At 43.1% G+C, this 21,661-nt stretch overlaps 1 protein-coding gene across 9 annotated transcripts in view; it reads left to right on the plus strand.

Annotated features, from left to right (window-relative positions):
• ZBTB46 (zinc finger and BTB domain containing 46) overlaps nt 1-21,661 on the plus strand; it is a 458,767-nt gene that overhangs the window by 334,093 nt on the left and 103,013 nt on the right. For 6 of the 9 annotated variants that reach the window (XM_033963285.1, XM_033963288.1, XM_033963284.1 and 3 more), the window contains exons 5-6: nt 16,421-16,472; nt 16,551-19,702. The exons of 2 other annotated variants lie outside the window; for them this stretch is intronic. In XM_033963285.1, the coding sequence (XP_033819176.1) occupies nt 16,421-16,472; nt 16,551-17,080 (582 nt within the window). In that variant the 3' untranslated portion in view covers nt 17,081-19,702. Of the gene's footprint in view, nt 1-16,420; nt 16,473-16,550; nt 19,703-21,661 lie in introns of those variants that run through there. One more of the 9 variants, XR_004541092.1, reaches the window with a different exon arrangement.

Raw genomic sequence — 21,661 nt, forward strand, 5'->3', positions numbered from 1 at the left:
CGTCCACGCAATGCGCAGTGGTGGCGAAAAGGGCGAACAGAATGCTAGGAATGATAAAGAAGGGGATCATGAACAGACCGGAGAAGGTTATCATGCCACTGTACCGGGCCATGGTGCGCCCTCACCTGGAATACTGTGTCCAGCACTGGTCGCCGTACATGAAGGACGACACGGTACTACTCGAAAGGGTCCAGAGAAGAGCGACTAAAATGGTAAAGGGGCTGGAGGAGTTGCCGTACAGCGAGAGATTAGAAAAACTGGGCCTCTTCTCCCTCTAAAAGTGGAGATTGAGAGGTCACAGATACTGAAGGGGGTAGACTTATTAGATAAAGACAGGTTACTCACCCTCCAAGGAAGGGAGAACGAGAGGGCGCACTCTAAAGTTGAAAGGGGATAGATTCCATACGAACGTAAGGAAGTTCCTCTTCACCCAGAGAGTGGTGGAAAACTGGAATGCTCTTCTGGAGTCTGTCATAGGGGGAAACACCCTCTAGGGATTCAAGACAAAGTTAGACAAGTTCCTGCTGAACCGGAACGTACGAATGTGAGGCTGTACTCATTTAGAGCACTTGTCTTTGACCTAGGGGGCCGCCGCGTGAGTGAACTGCTGGGCACGATGGACCACTGGTCTGACCCAGCAGCGGCAATTCTTGACCAAACATAAGATAATAAGGGGAATACCGTGTGGCATCATTCTTTGTTCAGCATGCACCAATCTGCTGACATGTTGACGCCATTATTTCTGCTTTGGGTCTAAGGTTCCCAACATGTTTCACAAAGTACTATTGAATCTTTCTGTTTGTGGATCTCCCTGTGGGTGGTATAGTTTGGTATGTGACTTTTGATGCCACAATCTTTGCACATTTCTCTGATTAACTGATTTTCAAAATCTCTATCTTGGTCAGAGTGGATTCTGTTGGGAAATCCATAATGTATAAAATATTTCTCCCATAAACCCTTATGCAGCTGTGTCTGCTCATTGATTTTTAATAGGGTAGGCTTGGGCTTACCGGGTAAAATAATCAGTGACCACCAAAATGTTACCAGTATTTCAGCTGTCGTTTTCCAAACACAGTAAATCGATGCACACTAGATCTAGTGGTCCATTGCTGGTAATGTGCATAGAGGTGCAGCTCGAGTAGGCAACGGCTTTCTTATAATACACTTCTCGCATGTCTTAACATACTAATCAATGTCAGCAGACAATCTGGGCCAGAAGAAGCTGGCCTTGATCAGCTCAATGGTAGGATCCATACCCATATGGCCTGTCTTATCAAGTAACCTTCTTAATACAGAACCACAAAATTTCTGTGGCAGCACCAACTGATTTTGAGGCAGCAGATGGCATCTTGGGTGGTTCGATATAACAAATCATCTGACATAATCAGACAGTTCCATTCATGAAGTAGAAGAGGTACTTCTGAGTGATTTGACACTATAGACTCAATAGATTTACGGTACATCTTGGCTTTCCACACTGGTTCTAAACCTGGTCCATTGCTGGGCCTTCTGAAGGTTAGATTTATTTAAAGAAAGTAAGTCATCTTCACTTAGGCTGGTGACATTGGTATAAGCCACAGGTAGGATGGTAGCAGACGCTCCCAGTGAGGTAACTGCTTCATCCTCACTAGTAGGCTGGTACAAGGCGCTGATCCCATCTTCTGGTACTTGCACCCATGGGTCAGAAGAATTACTGCTGTGCATTCTCCTTGATAGTGCATCAGCATCAATGTTTACTTTTCCTGGGCGGTATTTCAAACTGAAATCATCTGTAGCTAGTGCAGCAAGCCACCTGTGACCTGTAGCATTGAGCTTGGCCATAGTCAGCACATATGTAAGTGGATTGTTGTCAGTGTATACTGTGAATTTAGCACCATATAGATAGTTGTGGAATTTGTCTACTACAGCCTACTTCAATACCAGGACTTCCCAGCTGGTGAGCTGGATACTTCTTTTTAGGTTCAGATCATTTTCAGCTGGCAAAAGCGACAGGCCTCATAACTTCTAGATACTCTTAGTACAATACTGCACCTAACCCTTCTATGCAGAATGTAGTGTCGACTGCCAATAAAAACCAACACTGGACCACTTGTTAAAACTGGATAATCTTCTTGAAAGCCTCTTCACACTCCTGGATCCATCTGTCTTCCAAAGGCTCTGATAGTTTGAAGTATGATAGCCCTGACTTTGAGTTTTGCTGCCTCCATTCTTTTCAGATGGGTAATCTTTCATGAGCTCAGTCAGCAGGCAGGAAATTGCACGGCGACACCAGGAAATACTTTTTCACCGAAAGAGTGGTTGATCGCTGGAATAAATTTCCATTTCAGGTGATCGAAGCAAGCAGCGTGCCTGATTTTAAGAAGAAATGGGATCGTCACATGGGATCTCTGCACAGAGTTAAATAGGAGAGTGTCATTAGGGTGGGCAGACTAGATGGGCCGCGGCCCTTATCTGCCGTCTTTTTCTATGTTTCTATCCCTGAATAATTTTCTATGACCCTTTTGTAGTAGCCACAAAATCCTATGAATTATCTAAGGATTTTCAAATCTGTAGATCTGTTCCAACTGGCAGCTGCTGCAATTTTGTCTGGATCTGTAGCAATACCTTTTTCAGACACAATGTGTCCCACATACTTCACTTGAGTCAGGCAGAATTGGCATTTGTCTAGTAACAGCTTGAGCCCATGTGCCTCTGGCCTGTCAAAGGTCTTTATCTCACCTCGTGCTCAAGTGTTCTTCCAAGCACAATGAGGTCATCAAGGTAAACTAACACTTCCAAGAGATTCTAACTGTCTTCTCTATGAGTCTTTGGAAGGTACTCTTAGCTCTTGTGATCCTTTTGGAGATCCGTTCGAATTGGTAAAACACCAAAGGGCAGATGAAAGCTGTCTTCTCTTTATCACTCTCTTCTTCATAGGTATCTGATAGTTCCCACTTCTCAAGTCTAAAACCATCACTTGCTACCTGTCAGTCCAACACACCATGGTATGGTTCTTCCTAGCTACCACTATAGGTGAGGCATATGGACTTCAAGACTGATGATTCCAGCATCAAATAGCTCTCACAAGTGCTTTTTAACATCTTCTGTGTCTCCTGATGCAAACTGTCTCGATCTCTCCTGGAAGGGGTATGGATCATGCAGAGGTATGGGATGTTATACTTTGGCCAAAATTACATCCCACTCATGTGTTGAGAATACATCACCTCTGTTTAAAAGCTGCTTTATCAATCAGTCCTTCCAATAAGGAGAAAGAGATGAGTCCCCAATATTGAACAAGGATGGATCAATTTTTGATGATGATGCCTTTTTTCTGAGAATAGCCTGCAGTGATAGATTCCACTCTGTATACATGGGTTATTTGTGATCCTTTTGTAAAGTGATCTTTCTCGGATTCATTTCATACCCATACCTGCACTTCATTTGTTTTCAAATCAGAGATGGGTAATATGCCTCGTTATGCTAATAATCTGCCAGGTAGAGTGCTCTCAAGTGGAACATCTATCATCAGTAGTTGCTTCTTCATCGTTGGCGTAAACTAAACATGGCTGGTAACTGAAGTTACTGTTCCAGGCATCAACTTTAATGACTTTGGGGAAGCATACCAAACAGGGCCCAAATTTTCTTGATGGCTATGAGAGCGGTGCTATCCTGCTTTAACATAAGCCTCATGGAGTAGTAGATAGATAGTTAATACACTGATAATGTCAGGATCCACCATCTCTTGGCATTTTTTGAGCCAATCTCCCGATCAGACTAGCATTAGTACTGATGATGGAGTTCTTTCCCTTCCTCAAGCTTCAGGACACACTAATGCCAAGACAGGTACGGTTTCTTGAACCCTTGTGATTTTTCTCTGGAAATTTAATTCCACTATCACATAACCTTGGTATGGATAACTTCCTTCATTGAGGCCCCATTTGGCCAAACCCTCTACAGGGTATAGATGTAGATGCCTCAGATGGACATTGTACCAGTAGTCAAAGATGATGATCTGTGACCCACTGTCTAATAGTGCCTTCACTGGTTTCCCTTCTATTTTCACGAAGATTACCGGTGTGGGTCCAATCAATCTTTTTGGTATAGTAGAGGCAGAACCTCGAGTGGACACTGGTTTAGTATTGGAGCTGTTTGCCTTGCAAATCCCCCTGAAGTTTCCCTGTGGGTTTGGTTGGCTTAGTTTCATGTGGGGCTCTACTTTGCTCTAACTGGCCTGTGGGGTTACTGTTTAGCCAGTGACTTCCTTCTATATACCTTTAGTCAGAAGTAGGCCTAGCACTTTCCTTACTGTTGGGATAGTGTGTGTTGGGAGATGTTTGAGTCTGGGTAGATGTTTGAATCTGCTTGTACTTCTTGTCATTTCCAGAGTTCTTTCTCTCTGGCTTTCTCTCATTTGCTCAATTGTGCCTTCTTCAAGGCTTGCAACTTCCTGGCACAGCTTGGCCACTAGGGACTGCAAATTTTTCTCTTGGCCCGTAGTCACCACAGTATCCACTACTTCTCTCTCAACCTTTGGATTAGGCATAGCACTATCCCAATGGTCTTAAACCCTTTGCAGGGCCACATTTTGGATTTGTAGGTACTTGGAGGGCCTTAGAAAAAAAATAGTTAATGTCTTATTAAAGAAATTACAATTTTGCATGAGGTAAAACTCTTTATAGTTTATAAATCTTACCTTTTGGCTGAGTTTTAATAATAATATTGTAATTTATAGCTAAAGAGACATATGATCAAAAAATTGTTTTATTTTACTTTTGTGATTTTAATAAACATACCTAGGGCCTCAAAATAGTACCTGGTGGGCTGTATGTGGTCTCTGGGCCGCACATTTGAGACCACTGAACTATCCTATGTTTCTTTTTGTAATTGCTTGATAGACTCTGTTAAACAAGCCACTTCATTCATCTGGGCAAAAGACCTGGCAAGTGGTTCAGGGATTTTTTTTGCCCCTGCCAAAGCCATACTTGCTGCCTCCTGCTCCTCTGCCTCTCTGATCTCGTTGAGCAGCTGTAAAAACCCAGGAAGTTTTATTTTCCTCTCTCAGAGCCTCAGGTGCATGATTATTCTCTCTGCATGGGGAGCACCTCTTATTAATGGTTTTATCATGGCAGTCTTTTCTTGAGGGTGCTAAGCCTTCCTTCCTGACTACTTTCCTAAGCAGAGCTTCTAGCCTCCAGAGATAATCTGAAAGCTTTTCTCCCTCTTTTTGACCTGCATTTCTAAATTCATTGTCTCTTTTTTTTTTTTCTTTTTTCACGGCAGGGCACGCCCACTCCTGCATCATCTGGGTAGGTTGCTCCATCCAAGTTTCATAATCATCTCCTCCAGGCACAGGAAGTCTGCCTGAAAAAGTTCTTAACTTCTTATAGACAGGGTTTTCTCTCAGTCATTTGATTGTTTTCTAGCACCTTTCCTATTGCTAGAATAATAGGCTGTGCCATTAGAATTACATAGTTTCTCGAGACTGGAGTATGGTTTAATGTCAGCTAGTGTAGAGAGTTGCGCGGGGACAGAAATCCCACCCGTCCCCGCGAGGACTCCCACCCGTCCCCGCGAGGAATCCCCTCCGTCCCCGCGAGGAATCCCCTCCGTCCCCGCCCGTCCCTATAAACTACAGAAATAGTTATTTCATTTAATTATGGTACTGAATTAAAGGCTCTGGTAGAAACCCATTTAAAAATAAGCAAAAAGACTTTATTAATTTGGAAATATTAATTGGGAAGAATACATACTTTGTAAATGGGTTTCTACCAGAGCCTCTAATGTTTATAAATTTTTATCAACACAACTAATATACTACTTTATCCTAAAGCAAAAAAGAATTTTTTTTCCTACCTTTGTTGCTTGGTTTCTGCTTTCTTCATGTTCTCATTCAATTTCTTCCATCCACTGTCTCTCTTCTCTCTGTGTCTTCCATTTGCTCTGTTACTGTGCCTCTCCCTTTCTCCCCCCTCCCAAATTGGTCTGGCACCCATCTTCTTCCCTCCGCTCCCCCCATAGTCTGGCATCTCTGTCTTCTTCCCTGCCAGCGTCTTCTCCCCACTCTCTCTTCCCCATTTCCTTTCAGCGTCCTTCTCCCCCCCATCTTCCCCATGTCCTGTCAGGCAGCATCCTTCTCCCTCCTCTGCCTTCCCCATGTCCTTTCAGCGTCCTTCTCCCCCCCCCCCTCTGTCTTCCCCATGTCTTTTCAGCGTCCTTCTCCTCCTCTGTCTTCCCCATGTCCTTTCAGTGTCCTCCCCCCGTCTTCCCTATGTCCTTTCAGCGTCCTTCTCCCCCCACGTCTTCCCCATGTCCTTCTCCCCCCCATCTTCCCCATGTGCTTTTCAGCGTCCTTCTCCCTCCTCTGTCTTCCCCATGTGCTTTCAGCGTCCTTCTCCCCCCTCTGTCTTCCCCATGTGCTTTCAGCGTCCTTCTCCCCCCTCTGTCTTCCCCATGTCCTTTCAGCGTCCTTCTCCACCCCTTTGTCTTCCCAAGTGCTTTCAGCGGCCTTCTCCCCCCTCAGTTTTACCCATTTCCCTTAAGCTCTTTTCTTCTCCACTCCACCTTTCCTTCCTTTCTCCCTCCCTGCCCCTTACCTTTGTGGCGCTTCCCCACCTGACCGACAACAGAACAGGCCCGGTCGGACAAATCTCCCTGTCCTGTAGCCGCGAATCTAAATTACCTTCTTACAGCAGCTGGAGTATTGAAGCTGCTGTAAGAGATAATTTAGATTCGCGGCTACAGGGCAGGGAGGTTTGTCGGCCTGGCCTGTTGTCGGTCGATCGGGGGATCTGACCGGCTGTGCACTTTCCCCGGGGCGGACTTCCCCCCCTCTTTCGTACGCCATTGCCTTCTCCCTACCTGCCCTGCCGCACACAGCCAACCGGAAGTCTTCCCGATGTCAGCGCTGACGTCGGAGGAAGGGAGGGCTTTGCTTAAGCCCTCCCTCCGACGTCAGCACTGACATCGGGAAGACTTCCGGTCGGTTGTGTGCTGCGGCAGGGCAGGTAAGGAGAAGGAGACTACCCTCGCGGCTCGAGTCGTGCACTGCGATCCAACCCCGCGAACCTTGGGGGCGTCCCCACGGGATCCCCGTGACCTTTGGGGGCGTCCCCACAGGATCCCCACGATCCTAGGGGGCGTCCCCACGGGATCCCCGTGACTCAAAGGGGAAACCCGCGGGATTCCCGTCATCCCCGTTCCCGTGCAGCTCTCTAAGCTAGTGTTCTACCTTGCTGATTTAAGAATTCAGTAAGTTCCTTCTCTGTTTGTTCTGAGAGGCCACTAATTTCCTTCACTGCCAGAATCTTCCAGGGCATGGCTTCATTGTCCTTTGGAAGTGTCCTACATTCTGTGTCATAAGGGCATACACACAGGACTAGTAATTTTTCCTGTGTGGAGTCTCTTATCCTCCGTAGGACTTTTATACATTCTACTTTTGTATTTCTCTCCAGTAGTGTCTGAATTTCTTGGGAACTAATTGTAAAAGGAACCTCTTATAACAGAGAGGCCCTTGCAGAATCAATTCCCTCTTCTGAACACCAGCTTAATAAAGTTTGCATTGCCATTTTCACAATAATATCCAAAAGCACACAAATCAGTTTCTATTTCAGACCTTTTTCTTGTGTTTTTTTTTATTTTCAAATTCCTGCCTCTCTGACACACTGATACTAATGTGCTCCAAAGTGGCACAATATACCAAAATTAAGGTAAGCTCTTTGGGAAAGATGCCTGTAGTTTAGGTGTCATTTGTGTAGCTCCTTTCCTCCTATGGCACCTTAAGACTGGTTATGTGCACAGGAGGCAGGTCAGAACTCTATTGGATAAAAAGAGGGTAAATAGGACAAATAGAAATTCCCCCTTTTACCAGTATATTCAGGGTTCTGGGACACTGATTCCCCCCCCTCCCCCCCCGAGCTATATGTATAGAGGTAACCAGCTGCTTAGAGAAATTTTCTACCAGCTCCCACAATACTGTTAACCAGAGAGACAAATTGTTTCTCCCAACTGCTCACTTCCTCTTCTCACTCCAACTGCTTTTTGTCTTTTCTCTAAACTGTTTCTCAGGCTGGAAAAAAAACCCTCTGAATCTTTCAAAACAGCCAATAGAAACTCTCTGCCCTTTGCAGTGGGAGCAGTCTATATAATGTACAGACAGTTTCTCCAGAGTCAAACAGGGGAAATGCAGGTACACTTGCTGGTGAAGTCCTTTGACTGAGCCTGTGTGCTGGTGCTCTCTCCTAGATTCAGTAGGGTGTATTTTGTTTTTGGGTTGTTGGGGTTTTTTTTTTTAACTACAGTACTAAGAATTTGCGGACACCTTGTTTCTGGAACTCCACCCCCTGGAATTCAGTTTTGTCTTTTACCGTGTAATGCACAGGTCAAAACTCTCCCCTTTCCTTGCCACTTCTTAAAAAAACAACAAACAAAAAACAGGGACTTCACTTTTTGATTCATGTTTTCATTTGGATTCTGTTAATTCTTTCTGAAGTTTTTTGTTGTTGTTGTTTTTGGTTTGTTTGGTTTTGTTTTGTTTTTTTAAACACTTATTCTTGTGCCCCACCAGTCTCTTCATAAAAAACAACAACAACAAAAAAAAACCACCAAACAAGAACTCGAGCACGAACACTGGTTTTCTGTTTTACCGGCAAACTTTTTTAACAATGGTAATCCGGTGGTCGCTAGGACTGCAAATACATTTTTTCTTCAATGGATAGCGGCTCCGCAGCAGTGCTTTGCTCCAACAGCAAGGGAAGATTTCCAAGGCCACATTTCTTGCCACTGACTCCCCCCCCCCTCAGGGCCCATGTCAGGTACCGCCGGGGGAGAGAAGTGCATTGCTGCAGCTGCCACCATTAGAGAAAACAAAATCGGTGACCGTGGCTAGCAGGAAGAAGCAGCAGCCGGCTGGGGAAACGAGCAGGACACCTCCCCCTCCGGTTTCAATGAAGATAGCACAGGCTCAGCAAAAACAACCCACAGCTGCTTCAAGGCACAAAGACAAAGCAGGGAGGCCTTCTGTGGGCACAGCTACTGCCTCGCAGCCCTCTCCTACTGCCACAACGGATGCTTCAGGTACATTTTTGAATTCTTCTATTATTTCCATTGGCTCTAAGCGGCCTCTTTCTCCAGTTAGAGAGTCTGATCCTGTCATTCCTTCTAAGCAGGCAGTCTTGACACAATTGCCTCCATCTTCTTCATAGGAACAAACTTTCATGATGGTTAAGTTTTTTTCTCTCTTCCAAACATTCATGAAAGATAGTGCTGCACCAGCCCCCACCTTCTCCCTCCACTTTAGTGGGTGTTCAACAGTGCCCTGACTGATTAGATCAGGGGTGTCCAACCTGTGGCCCGAGGGCCGCATGCAGCCCCATAAAGTATTTTGTGCGGCCCTGGTCGAGGACGATGCAGTATTTTCATCTGCTGCCCCCGGGTGTTTACTGTCTTGCCTGCTCCTTCCTCTCTTGCTGCAGCATTTGCATGTTTGTGTGGCCCCAGAAACATTTTTTTTGGCCAATGCGGCCCAGGGAAGCCAAAAGGTTGGACACCCCTGGTTTTAGACTATTGTCCTTTTTAGACTGTGGACCAAGACCATTTTTCTAATCATCCTGATATTGCTTGGTCTCCTCGTTCTTCCCTCTGTCCTTCCCCTCAACAGCACACTTCTCCTTCTAAAGATGAGTATGCTTCTCCTCTGTCAGTCCCTTTGAATTCAGACCTTCCTTCTCAGCCTCTGCAACCAGGACACCAGGAGGAATATTCTTATCCTAAATTCCTTCAGAAAGTATCTACTCTTCTCAGTCTTGACCATTCTGTCACACTGCCTGATAGATAAGATTTTCAAGCAATCCTTAAGTCCTGCTAGTCTCCTGCAAAAGGATTTATTACACTTCCAGTACATCAGATATTACAAGATCTTCAACTTGCAAATTGTCAAAAGCTTCAATCAGTTTCAACTGCATCTCGGTGACTGGAAATGAAATACAAGATAGAAAAAGCGCCTGGGCATGATTTTCTACAATTACGTCATTCCATGGTATCTGAGTCAGCTATTCAAAAATCTAAATTCTTGAAGTCTCATTTCAATACCCTTCAAGGGAAGGAGCATCGCTTTATTGATTCCATTGGACGCAAGATCTATCAAGGTACCATGCTTACCTCAAAAATCATGGCCCATCAACTACAAATTCTACATGTTCAACACTCCATTTTACAACAATTGGACACAGCTTCTCCAGAAGACATTCCTAATCTCCACATGGCATTACAGGAATCTACTTTCATTTAATAAAGACCAACTATAATGCCTATAATATGAGCTCTAGAATGGCTGCAGTGGTCATTGCACAGCTTGGCTCAAAGCCTCTGACTTCAAGGTAGACTTTCATGACAGGTTGACAGATGCAGATAGTCTCTTTGGTGAAAAAGTGAAGACTACTGTTATGCAAATCACAGAGGATTCCACAGCCATGCGAGAAAACTCAACGCATCCTCAGGTTCGGTCTCAGCCTTTCAGCAAATCTGCTTCTGTTTTCTCATACAGAAGGTCATACCATCAACACCTTTTTCAACAATAATGTCCTTGGAGACGTTTTACTCCTTTCACCACAACTGCTCCTTTGAGATCTCAATCTTCATTTTCACAGAAACAACGTTCACGGGACAGCAAGCAATCCCATCTACCCAACTCCCTTCACTTAAACCTACTCCTGGTTTTTGATTAGCTCCTGTGGGGGGGGGGGGGGGTAGCTAACCCATTTTTTCTCAGCATGTCAAGAAATCACCATAGACAATTGGGTTCTAACAATAATTTCTCAAGGATACTCTCTCGGCTTTCTTCCACAACATCCCCTCTCTTTCTCCCCCTCTATGCAACATTCTGCATCATCGCATCCCTCAGCTGGCAGAAGAGATCTCCCTGTTACAGAATAATGTGATCGAGGAGGTTCCCAAACAGCATTACCAGGGATTCTACTCCAGAATTTTTCTCATCCCCAAAATCTGTTTGACAAATTTATCACTTAAATTAGGAGTCTTTTAAGATTGTAATTAGTGTATTCATTGTGTGATTGTATTCTCATTGATTGTCCAGTTTCTCTTTTATGTAAACCGCCTAGAACTACTGTTGATGGCGGTATAAAAGAATAAAGATTATTATTATTAAAAAGATGTAGGATCTTCCACCAATACTCGATCTATGTCCCTTAAATACTTACCTCCAAAACAGAAAAGTTTTGCATGATTTCACTTCCAGCAATCCTTCCTCTTCTCAGACAGAACGATTAGTTAGCCACCTTAGATCTCAAAGATGCCTACACTCACTATTTATCCTTCCCATTGGAAATTTCTCTGTTTCTCAACAAACATTACCAGTACAAAGTTCTACCTTTCAGCCTCTCATCAGTGCCACGAGTATTCACAAAGTGTTTGGCGGTGGTACCAGCTGATCTCAGGAAAAAACATCACATGGTTTTTCCCTACCTAGATGACTGGCTCCTAGTGGCACCCTCCAGGGAGCAGTTGCTTCTTACCATTCAGGACATAGTTCATGCTTTATAGCGCTAGGCTTCCTGATCAACTTTGACAACTCAAAGCTCCAACCTGTCTGTTGTCTTAGGTGTATTGGGGCACAACTTGACACAGTTTCTGCAAGGGTCTATCTTCCCAAGGAGCATCATCAATCAATCAGTCTTCTTTCAAACTAGATGAGACAATCTTCTGCACTTCCAGCGTGTGCAGTGTTGCAACTTTTGGGTCACATGGCTGCATCCCTTTCTTTAGTTCCACATGCCAAACTCCACATGCGTTCCTTGTAATGGCATCTCAAGGTCAATTGGAATTGGTGAATTCAATTCCTATCCACCCAAGGTAAAGGCGTCCCTTTCTTGGTGGATTCACTCTCCGTCCCTCAAACAAGGATGTCAATTCCAGTCTCTGCCTCCTTTTCTCACCATCACCACAGATGCTTCAAATAAAGGTTGGGGAGCACATCTCAGTCACTTGCAGACACAAGGTCAGTAGTCAAACAGATCTCCGTTTTCACATAAACTTGCTGGAACTTTGAGCAATCTATTATGCACTTCGAGCATTCAGCCCTTGGATTCGCAACACCAGGTTGATGGTTCAAACAGATAACCAAGTGGCGATGTTCTATCTGTACAAACAAGGGGGCTCAGGATCCTTACCCCTCTGCAGAGAAGCCTATCATTATACTCCAGGGAAGATGAACATCATTGCAGACTCCCTCAACTGCAAACTTGACCCTCGCAAGTGGATTTTAGATCTAGAGGTGATACAATAGCTTTTCCAACACTAGGGCACTCCTACGATTTCTTTGCTTCCACAACAAATTCTCAGTGTGCCCCATATTGCCCCCTGTGATCTGCTCGTCGTACAATTGCAAGAGATGCTTTTTCCATTCTATGGAAGTCCGGCCTACTGTATGCTTTCCCACTAATTTCCAAAGTTCAAGTTTCAAGTTTCAAGTTTATTTAAATTTAATGGTTCGCTTAAAAATTCTAAGCGAATAACATTACAATTAATATAAGGGTAAAAACAGTTAAGATCATTTTTGTGCATTAACAAACATATTCGTGAACACTTAACAAAACAGACACTACTGGAGGGGTTCTTTAGAAAGTCATCAGAGACTGAGCTCAAGTGATTCTTATAGCGTCTCATTGGCCCAGACAAATCTGGTACCCCATACTGCTGGTCCTCTTCTATGCTCCCCCCACTCCTGTTAGGGGATTATCCTTTGCTATCCCAACAGAACGGTCACCTATTATATCCCAATCTTCGCAGCCTCAACCTTACGGCGTGGAAATTGAACGGACAGTCCTTGATGACATCCCAGTCTCTTCATCAGTAAAGACGGTCATTCTTACAGCACAAAACCATCTACAAGAAAATCTTACCAGCTGAAGTGGAAACGATTTTCCATATGGGCATGCTCACAAGCTCAAGATTCATTTCGATGTCAAATTACTCACATTTTATTTTTCTTACTGCACTTATCAGATTCGGGCCTTAAGACCAATTCTGTACATTTTCATCTTTTAGCCATCTGTGTGTACCATCACTTTGTGGATGGCAAACCAGTTTCACAAGATCCTTTGATTTTTCCGAGGTCTCAACAACCTTCGTCCGCTACTATGCATTCCACTGTCAGCTTAGGACCTCAACATTATTTTAGACCAGTTGATGACAGATCCTTTTGAATCTGCTATTCTGCAGTTCGTAACATGGAAAATAGCCTTTTTGGTAGCTCTTACCTCAGCAAGAAGAGTCGGTGAATTGCAGGCGCTAATCATGTATGCTCCATATCTTCAATTTACCCCAATAAAGTACTACTACGTACTCCATCCAAAGTTTCTTTCTAAAGTTATGGATTTTCATATCAGACATCATTCACAACACTACCTTCGTTTTTTTCCTCCTCCGCATCCTTTGCCAGCAGAGCAGAGTTTGCATACATTGGATTATAAGAGGGCGTTACTGTTCTACCTAGACAGGACTGCGACTATCCGTACTACTAATCAACTCTTTGTTTTGTTCAATTCAGCAACTCAAGGTAATGCAATATCTAAACGGACTTTCCTCCTGGATTACTCATTGCATCTCCTTTTGTCCTATGATGGAGCTTGCCTATCTCCTCCTGGTCAGATTGGAGCACATCAAGTATGAGCCACAATTTCTTCCATTGCTAACTTGAAATCAGTCCCCATTCAGGATATCTGCAAAGCAGCAACCTGGTCCTCTGTTCATACATTCACATTTGGACCACAGTTCGGCGCAAGATCTGCAGTTTGGCCAGTCTGTTATCTGCAATTTATTTGCAAAATAACTATTTTTTCCTCCTCCCAAATTTTGTTTGACGCTAGAGACTCACCAGCAAGTGTGCCTGCATTTCCCCTGCTTGTCTCTGGAGAAAGCAGAGTTGCTTACCTGTAACAGGGGTTTTCCGTAGACAGCAGGGGAATGCAGCCACAGTTGCCCGCCCTCCATCCTCTCTATCACTTAAGCTAGTTACATAACTGAATTCCAAAGGTGGAGCTCCAGAGGCAATGTGTCCGCACTTGCTCAGTAGTAAACCTCCTCCCCCCCAAAAAAACAAACAAACCACAACTACTGAATCTAGGGGACAGCACCGACACGCAATCAAAGGACTTCACCAGCAAGTGTGGCTACATTCTCCTGCTGTCTACGGAGAACCCCTGTTAACAGGTAATAAACTTTGCTTTCCCTGTTGCTATGACATCAGAGGTCTGTTTACTGAATTTCTGCACTTTGAAAAGATTCAGTGAACACAGAAATCCCCCCCCCCTCATAGTATGTACACAGAACTTGGTTTTTTTTTAACAGAACACAAAACAAAAATCAACAACTAAGTTTAAGTGAGAAAAAAAACAAGTGATTTCTCTTCCATTAGCCACTCTGAATACTTTCTGTGAAGTTGCCCTCTGCACAAGCAGCTTAGGGAGGGGAGATGGCAGATTTAAGCCATGTGTAATATTTAGACAAATAATTTTAATTATTTGATTAATTAGCTAGCTGTATGCAAACAAATTTTCAGATTGAAGGTGCTGATGTCAGTTAAAACAGTAGTTCAACATAACCAGTTAAGGGTAAATTTGTTGAAAATATCAGTTGCCTTACACATAAGCTAGACTGTTATTTGAATTCATTTTCTTTAAAAACTGATTTTCTGAGCAGCAACAAAACTAGATTACCTCACTATGCTGCTTGCCAATGGCTTTATTTATTCTTTCATGGCTTCTCTATAGCAGTGTTCTTTAATCTTTTTACACCTATAGACCGGCGGAAATAAAATAATTATTTTGTGGACTGGCACCGGTCCGCGGACTGGCGGTTGAAGAACACTGGGCTAAGTCGTGGGCTAGACACCGTCCATCTCCACCCCAAACCCCACCCCCATAATAGTACTAATTGTAACACTATTTCTTCCATTCAATTTCATATATACACACACAATATAATCTTATTAACAACACATAGGCCTCCTTTAACAAAGGTACGCTAGCGGTTTTAGCGCGCGCTAGCCACTACTGCCTCATTTTAAGCAGGCGTTAATTTTTCAGCTAGCGCGCACTAATCTTGTGTGTGCGCTAAAAACGCTAGTGCACCTTTGTAAAAGGAGCCTATAATGGTTAACCTCAAAATTAAACTACACAAAGCACACTGTATGCTTCTCAACATTCATTCCTACCAGAACACAGTTAACCCCTATGCAAATACGGGACCAAAAACTAAAAGCACTAATATATATACAAACAAACCCTAAGATGCAAGACTCTGCATGCAGTACAATCCCAGAGAAAAAGAAACAAATGCATTTCTTCCTGAACAGTGCAAAATACAGACAGCAGATGTAAATTCTCAAAATTGACATAATTCAATCACTAAATTCATAAATCTAGGCAAATTGATGTCAGGTCTGTTTTTATAAGGTTAACTTTTAAGCTTCTAAATTCAGTTTGGCACAATTTAGGAGGTCACCTTAGAATATGCCTTTCTATACAAGTATTACAAAGAAATAGGCACAGCCTTGTACAAGCACCTACTTGCTGTGACTTACCTTCTGGCCTGGCCGTTTTATGCCGCCCTTGGTGTTATCTTCTGGCTGACTCCCTCTTCTTCACTGCTGCAGTGCACAAAGTCGCAGGCTGCGGCTCCTCACACATCCCACATCTCATCTGGAAGCCTTTGCGATGTCAGAGAAAAGGCTTCTGGTTCAGGCACAAGGACGCCCGTTGGAGCCGCTGCCCGCAGCTTTGTGCACTACAGCAGTGAAGAGAGAGCTGGCCCGAAGATAACATTGTTTCGGGCTCGATGCAGAAAATTTCTGCAGACCGACACTGGTCTGCAGACTGGCGGTTGAAGAACACTGCTTTATAGGTTTACAATGTACAGACAGAAATGTATACTTCTAATGATTAAAGAATCATAATGGTAGTTTAAATATTTAATAACCTAATATAGATTATTGAAATCTGCCTTCCCTCTGTACTTGGGGAGTTTTCTTTGGCAAGTTTTGAGAGACTAATACTGAAGAAAAGTTGATTATAAGACCCCTTCCCTTCTCCCATGATGTAACAAACACGCTGAGTATGGTGGTAAGGCACAGCATGTCAGGCAGTACCAACACAGACAGAAATGGGAAAGGGAAAAAAACAGCTGTTGTGACTTCCCTTACTTTTACTGCTGCAGATATGTTGTGTGTTCTTTGTGTGCCACACTTAGTATTTCTGAAAAGTAGTATTGACTTGACAAATTTTGCAATTTTGACAGTAAGGAATTCGTGTTGCATCCTTAAATTTGTCAAGTTGGAAGAATATTATGCCTCATAGTACTTAAAATGAATTTTTTAAATTTTTCACTTTTAATTTGAAGTGCTTATATATTACATTTTTTTCCATTATAGGATGCTCTTGATGGACTTTCAGTGTTTTGGGAGGTTGCCACTTGTGATACAGGTAAAAACAGTGCACTTAAAGTGTAGTGTTCTGTTTTAAAGGGATGATTCTTCAGTTTTGTTTTATGTCTTATCCTAGATGTCTTCTCCTCAAGACTTGGTACATTCGGCAAGGAAGGCATTTTAGATTCCTGCCTGAGTAAGAAATTGGTGTGCAGTTTCTGCAAGAAGCTGTTTGATAGTGGAGAAAAGCTGCAAGAACACATTCATGACCATGGATTATCTATGCTATTACCATTCCATGCACTTGACTATTCAAGACACCTACTGACTGGCCACATGTCACATGGCCAGCTGGGGCGCTTCCAGTGTTCAAAATGCCCAGCAAGCTTCACACTAAAATCTAACATGGACCGTCATGAAAAGACTATTCACTGTAATGGAAAGAAGATGCAGTGTTCCTATTGTCACAAACTGTTTCGTGACAAGACAGACTTGAATCGACATCTTGTGTCTGTGCATTCTAATGATCGCTCATTTTTATGCATTTTATGTGGCAAAGGCTTTGGCACTCGGAAGAACCTCACCACTCATATGAAAGTGTGTTACCTGAACCTGGGCAGCAACCACCCAGTCAAAGTGCAACAAGATCAGGAAACTTATCAGTGACTAGAGGAGTACTATGCAAAGGATAAATGTTTGGAGTGCTGCACAAAATGATTCTTTGCTACTGTTCAAAATTTTCTATGCTGCAGATTTTGCCAGGGCACGATGGAGCATACTTTTGCATTGCACTAGTAAGGCTGGCAGTTTCTGCATTATTCTTACCCCAGATCCAAATAGATAAATTTATTGCAATTAAATTTTCTCAGTTGTGCTATCAATTTATGTCAAACCATAAATCTTGAATCTATTTTTTATTTTCTTGTCTTGCCATAAAGATGCAAGTGATTTACTCCTTCAATAACAACCATAATAATCTTTTGTGAAATATTAACATTTTGTCACACTGTGGTACTTGTTTTTATCTTTTTATGAATTATGTTTTTTAAAGTGTAATGTACTTCCTAATAGGGCTATTTTGAAAACTTAACCAAATGTATCAGTATTAGTAGTTTATAGGAAGTGCAACACTTTAGAAAGGAGTGACAGAGTACTGATATTTATCTGAAGAATAAGATTCTACTTTACTTCTAACACAGTGACTTAGATCTGTGTAAGCTACTTGGCAAGTGGTCTGCCAGTCTGTCCCTTTTTTTTTTTTGTCTTAAACTTTTCCTCCTACTATTAATTGATTTCTGGCCCTTGAAAAGCAAGACCATTTTTATAGCAGCAAAAATAGTCTCTAAGTATATCACAGAACTAAGAAAACTGGAATACAACACAGTAAAAACAAACAAAAAAATCCTTTCAGATGTGCTACTATTAGAGTAAATATTTTTTTCTTGAATAAAAAGATCAGTTTATTTTCCTTAAACTTAAGGAAGAAACATTGGTCATAGCAATCTGGATTAAAAATGTTTTCTTTATTACATGTTTGTGTAAAGAATACCATTTAAAAGGGATTTTAAATATTCTAAATCAGGGTGTGAACTGAGATTTTTCAAGATGGCCCTAATGGATATGCATAAGAGATTTGCATTTTTTTCATTGTATGCAAATGTCTCCATATTCATTAGATATCCTAAAATCTTGACATATTTGTGACCCTTTGGGATTGTGGTGTAACATCCCAGTTCTAAACTACCTAGCCTGCATCTGTTTTATAAAAATAGGTGTTTGGCAGCTAATATTACTTCTCTTTAATATGCTACCAGTTGTCACTCCATTTTTGTTTAAGTAATAGTGTGTCAAAAGAATGAGATGTAATACTTCTACAGCTATTATTGATATTTTTGCTTATTTTAAGTCTGATAATTTTGGTATAAGTCTGGTATGTTCACTACAAATAACTTTTGGGATTGTTGCTTATAGAAGGAAGTAAATACTTTTGTGGTCACTTTTCCCATATTGAATTCCTCTTAAAAATTGACCATTCAAATGACAGACCAAAAGGAAAAGAAATTAAGATCTCTCCTCTTACAGTAGAACGATTGTCCCATACCCTGTGGCTATGTTTCTTTTATACTTGGTTATTTAACATGTTTGAGAGCCATTTTCTATAGTGCGTCTTAAATCTGATTTGGATGTCTTAAGAAGTACATCCAAAAATCGGGAGGCAAAAACATCCATTTTCAAAACCACTAGGCATCTATCCTTTTTGGGGTTTTTTTTTTTGAAAATTACCTATTTAGACGTTTTGGTCCTCAGGACATCTTAACATTTTTTGACCATTTTCGAACACAAACATCCAATTTATAAAGTTCAAAACCAAGCCATTTATATTAGACTGGCCACATAGACATGCTATCAGAGCAGTGGGGCACCTTAGAGGGCACTGCTGCAAACTTTACATAAAGGGTGCCAGGTACACATCTCACCAGAACCTCCATACATTTTATGGTGAGCTCTCAAAAACTCCTCCAAAACCTACTGTACCCATCTACCACCCCAAATACCCTTATACTTGCAGATGTCATCTATATGGCAGTACAGTAGGATTTTGGGCTCTCACTTTCCACCATAAATGTAATGGTTAGAGTGGGATATAGGCCTGGGTCCCCCTCTCTATAGTTCACTACACCCCCCACCAGGCTACTCCAGATACCTGCTTGCTACTTTAATCTTTCCTCTTATTCTGTATCATCCCTAAAACTATAGGGCTCAACACAGTTTACAATAAGATTACAAAATAACAAATGTTTATGCCATTTACAAAACCAGGTGCTGCTGTTATAGAGATATAAGCATGTACTATTTCATTCAGTTCTTTGGGAGCGTGAGGGGTCATGACTTTATCCCTCCTGTGGTCATCTGGTCAGTTTGAGTACCTTTTTGGCACTTAAACTTTTTAAAGCAGGTCTAGCTTGGAAAATCTAAATGGTGTTCTGGATGTCTTGGGAAATGTTTATCGCCACAAGATGTCCAAGCACTAAGCACGCCCAAATCCCACCTACAACACACCTCCAATACGCCCTCTTGAACTTTGGATACATTGCGGACAAAAAGTCTAGCAGGACATCTAGGAAGTCTGCAGTATCAGTATCTTTGAGCCTGATGAAAAAAGTTTGCTCCCCATTGTAGTAACTAAATACTATGCAAATAGCACACACTTCGGCCCTGATTCTCCAAAAGTGCGTCCGGATTTTAGGCAGCTGTAGGCGTCCTACAGCTGTCTAATCAGCCAATCGGGATGCATGTTTTTTTAAAAAAAATGCTCCCCAGGCATGCCGCCTATATTGAAGGCGAGGCCCGCAAGACACCTAGGCCCTGATTCTGTATAGGACGACCGGGAGAGGTGTCCTATTCAGAATCGGCCTACACTAAAACCCCGATTCTGTAACCGGCGTCCATGTTACAGACGCTGGTTAGAGAATCGGGTTAGATTAGACACGGCCCGCTATACTTATCGCGGCAAGGGATCTCTCTGCCACTATAAGTATAGCGGGCCGCGGCCTGTCCGATCGGATGCCCCCCCTCCGACACTACCGACCGCCCCCCCCCCCCCGACACTACCAACCGCCCCCTCCCCGACATTACCGATCTCCCTCCCACCCCGACACTACCGATCGCTGGCAGGAGAGTGTCCAATCCCTCCTGTCCGAAGACGCACCCCCCCCCCCCCCCATCGCTAACAACCCCCAAACCTCCAAACTAACCTGTTCTTCAGGCCAGACGGTTCTTGCCCGTCTAGCCGGTAAGCCCGCCTCGTCGAAATGAGGCGGGCTCGCCCCTTCCCGGCCCATCCCGCCGAAGCCTAAGGCCTGATTGGCCCAGGCTCTAGAAGCCTGGACCAATCAGGCCTTAGGCATAGCGGGTCCGCCCATCTCCACTAAGTCTAAGGTCTGATTGGCCTAGGGTCACAGGAATATTTTACAAGCAGTGAGCCTGACCTTTTATTAACGTATGACATAGGTGACAGGAATGGGCAGGCTTTGGACTTGAAGGCCACGTTGGGGATCTGGTCCACCCCAGGTTTAACTGGCAAGTGGGCAGAAGTACGGATTTGATATGTTCTTGCCACTGTTAGGCTAACTTGCCCAAATCTGACACAACATGATTAAGGCACAACTCATGATGATGAATTCCAACCAGAGAAACCAGGTCTATGATATAGCATAGTTTATAACTAGAGGAAGATCCACTGGCTATACTAAACCATGACTTGGCACATTTTTAATAGATCTAGACACCAGCCTGAATACTTTGTGGTCTTAGCTGTGAGTTTCTATCTTCACCCTTCCTCTGTTTTTCCAATTGTTCCTCTCCTTTCCTCTGTTTTTCCAACTGTTCCTCTAATCCCCTCCCCACTTAGTAATCACCCATTAGCTAGTCAGCTATTTACCAACTTATCCTCACTCCTAGTATTCCCCCTCAGCAAGCCATCCCCAGCCAGTCATGCCTCCCCTCATATTGCTGACCACAAATTAGTTTACAGCTACCTGCTGTTAGTTTCTGGTGCTTTTAAAGCCTCTATGATCCTGACACCTCCTGTGGCCTGTTTCAAGCTCTTGCCACCTGACAGTACTACTCTTGAAGCCACTACCTCCCTGATACGTCCCTGTCCCATGCCCTTGCTACCTGACTCAGTACTACAGTTACAGAGGAGTAGTGTAGCAAATACAGCAGCAGATTACAGACCATGGAAGTCAGGCTTCAAATCCCACTTCTCCATCTGACACTTTTTGAGGCTTGAGCTTCAACCTCCATCTCCTCAGGTAAAACTTAGATTGCCCATGGAAATAACTTATATATTCCAATGTAACACACCTTGAGTTGGGGTTTGGGAAGGCAAATAATAAATCTAAAATCCAAATCTAAAAAAAACAAAAAAACACGTGCATCCCGATTGGCTGATTAGACAGCTGTAGGACGCCTACAGCTGCCTAAAATTGGGACGCACTTTTGGAGAATCAGGGCCTTCATGCACACAGCCTAATATCGGAGAGCACACAGTGCTGCCCAATTCAGGAAAAAAAATTTGATTCGATTCAGCCTATTGAATTGAATTTTCGATTCGATTTTCCTACCCAATTGGGTGGTGGTGGTATTTTTTTGGTTTGGTTTGGGGTTTTTTTCCAAACATTCTGGTGGGTTTATTTTATAGCCTCTTCACCCCCTTTGCCCTCTCATACTCACACTGGCGCTGTA

Source organism: Geotrypetes seraphini, chromosome 11, assembly GCF_902459505.1.
Source record: "Geotrypetes seraphini chromosome 11, aGeoSer1.1, whole genome shotgun sequence".
Taxonomy (NCBI): Eukaryota; Metazoa; Chordata; class Amphibia; order Gymnophiona; family Dermophiidae; genus Geotrypetes; species Geotrypetes seraphini.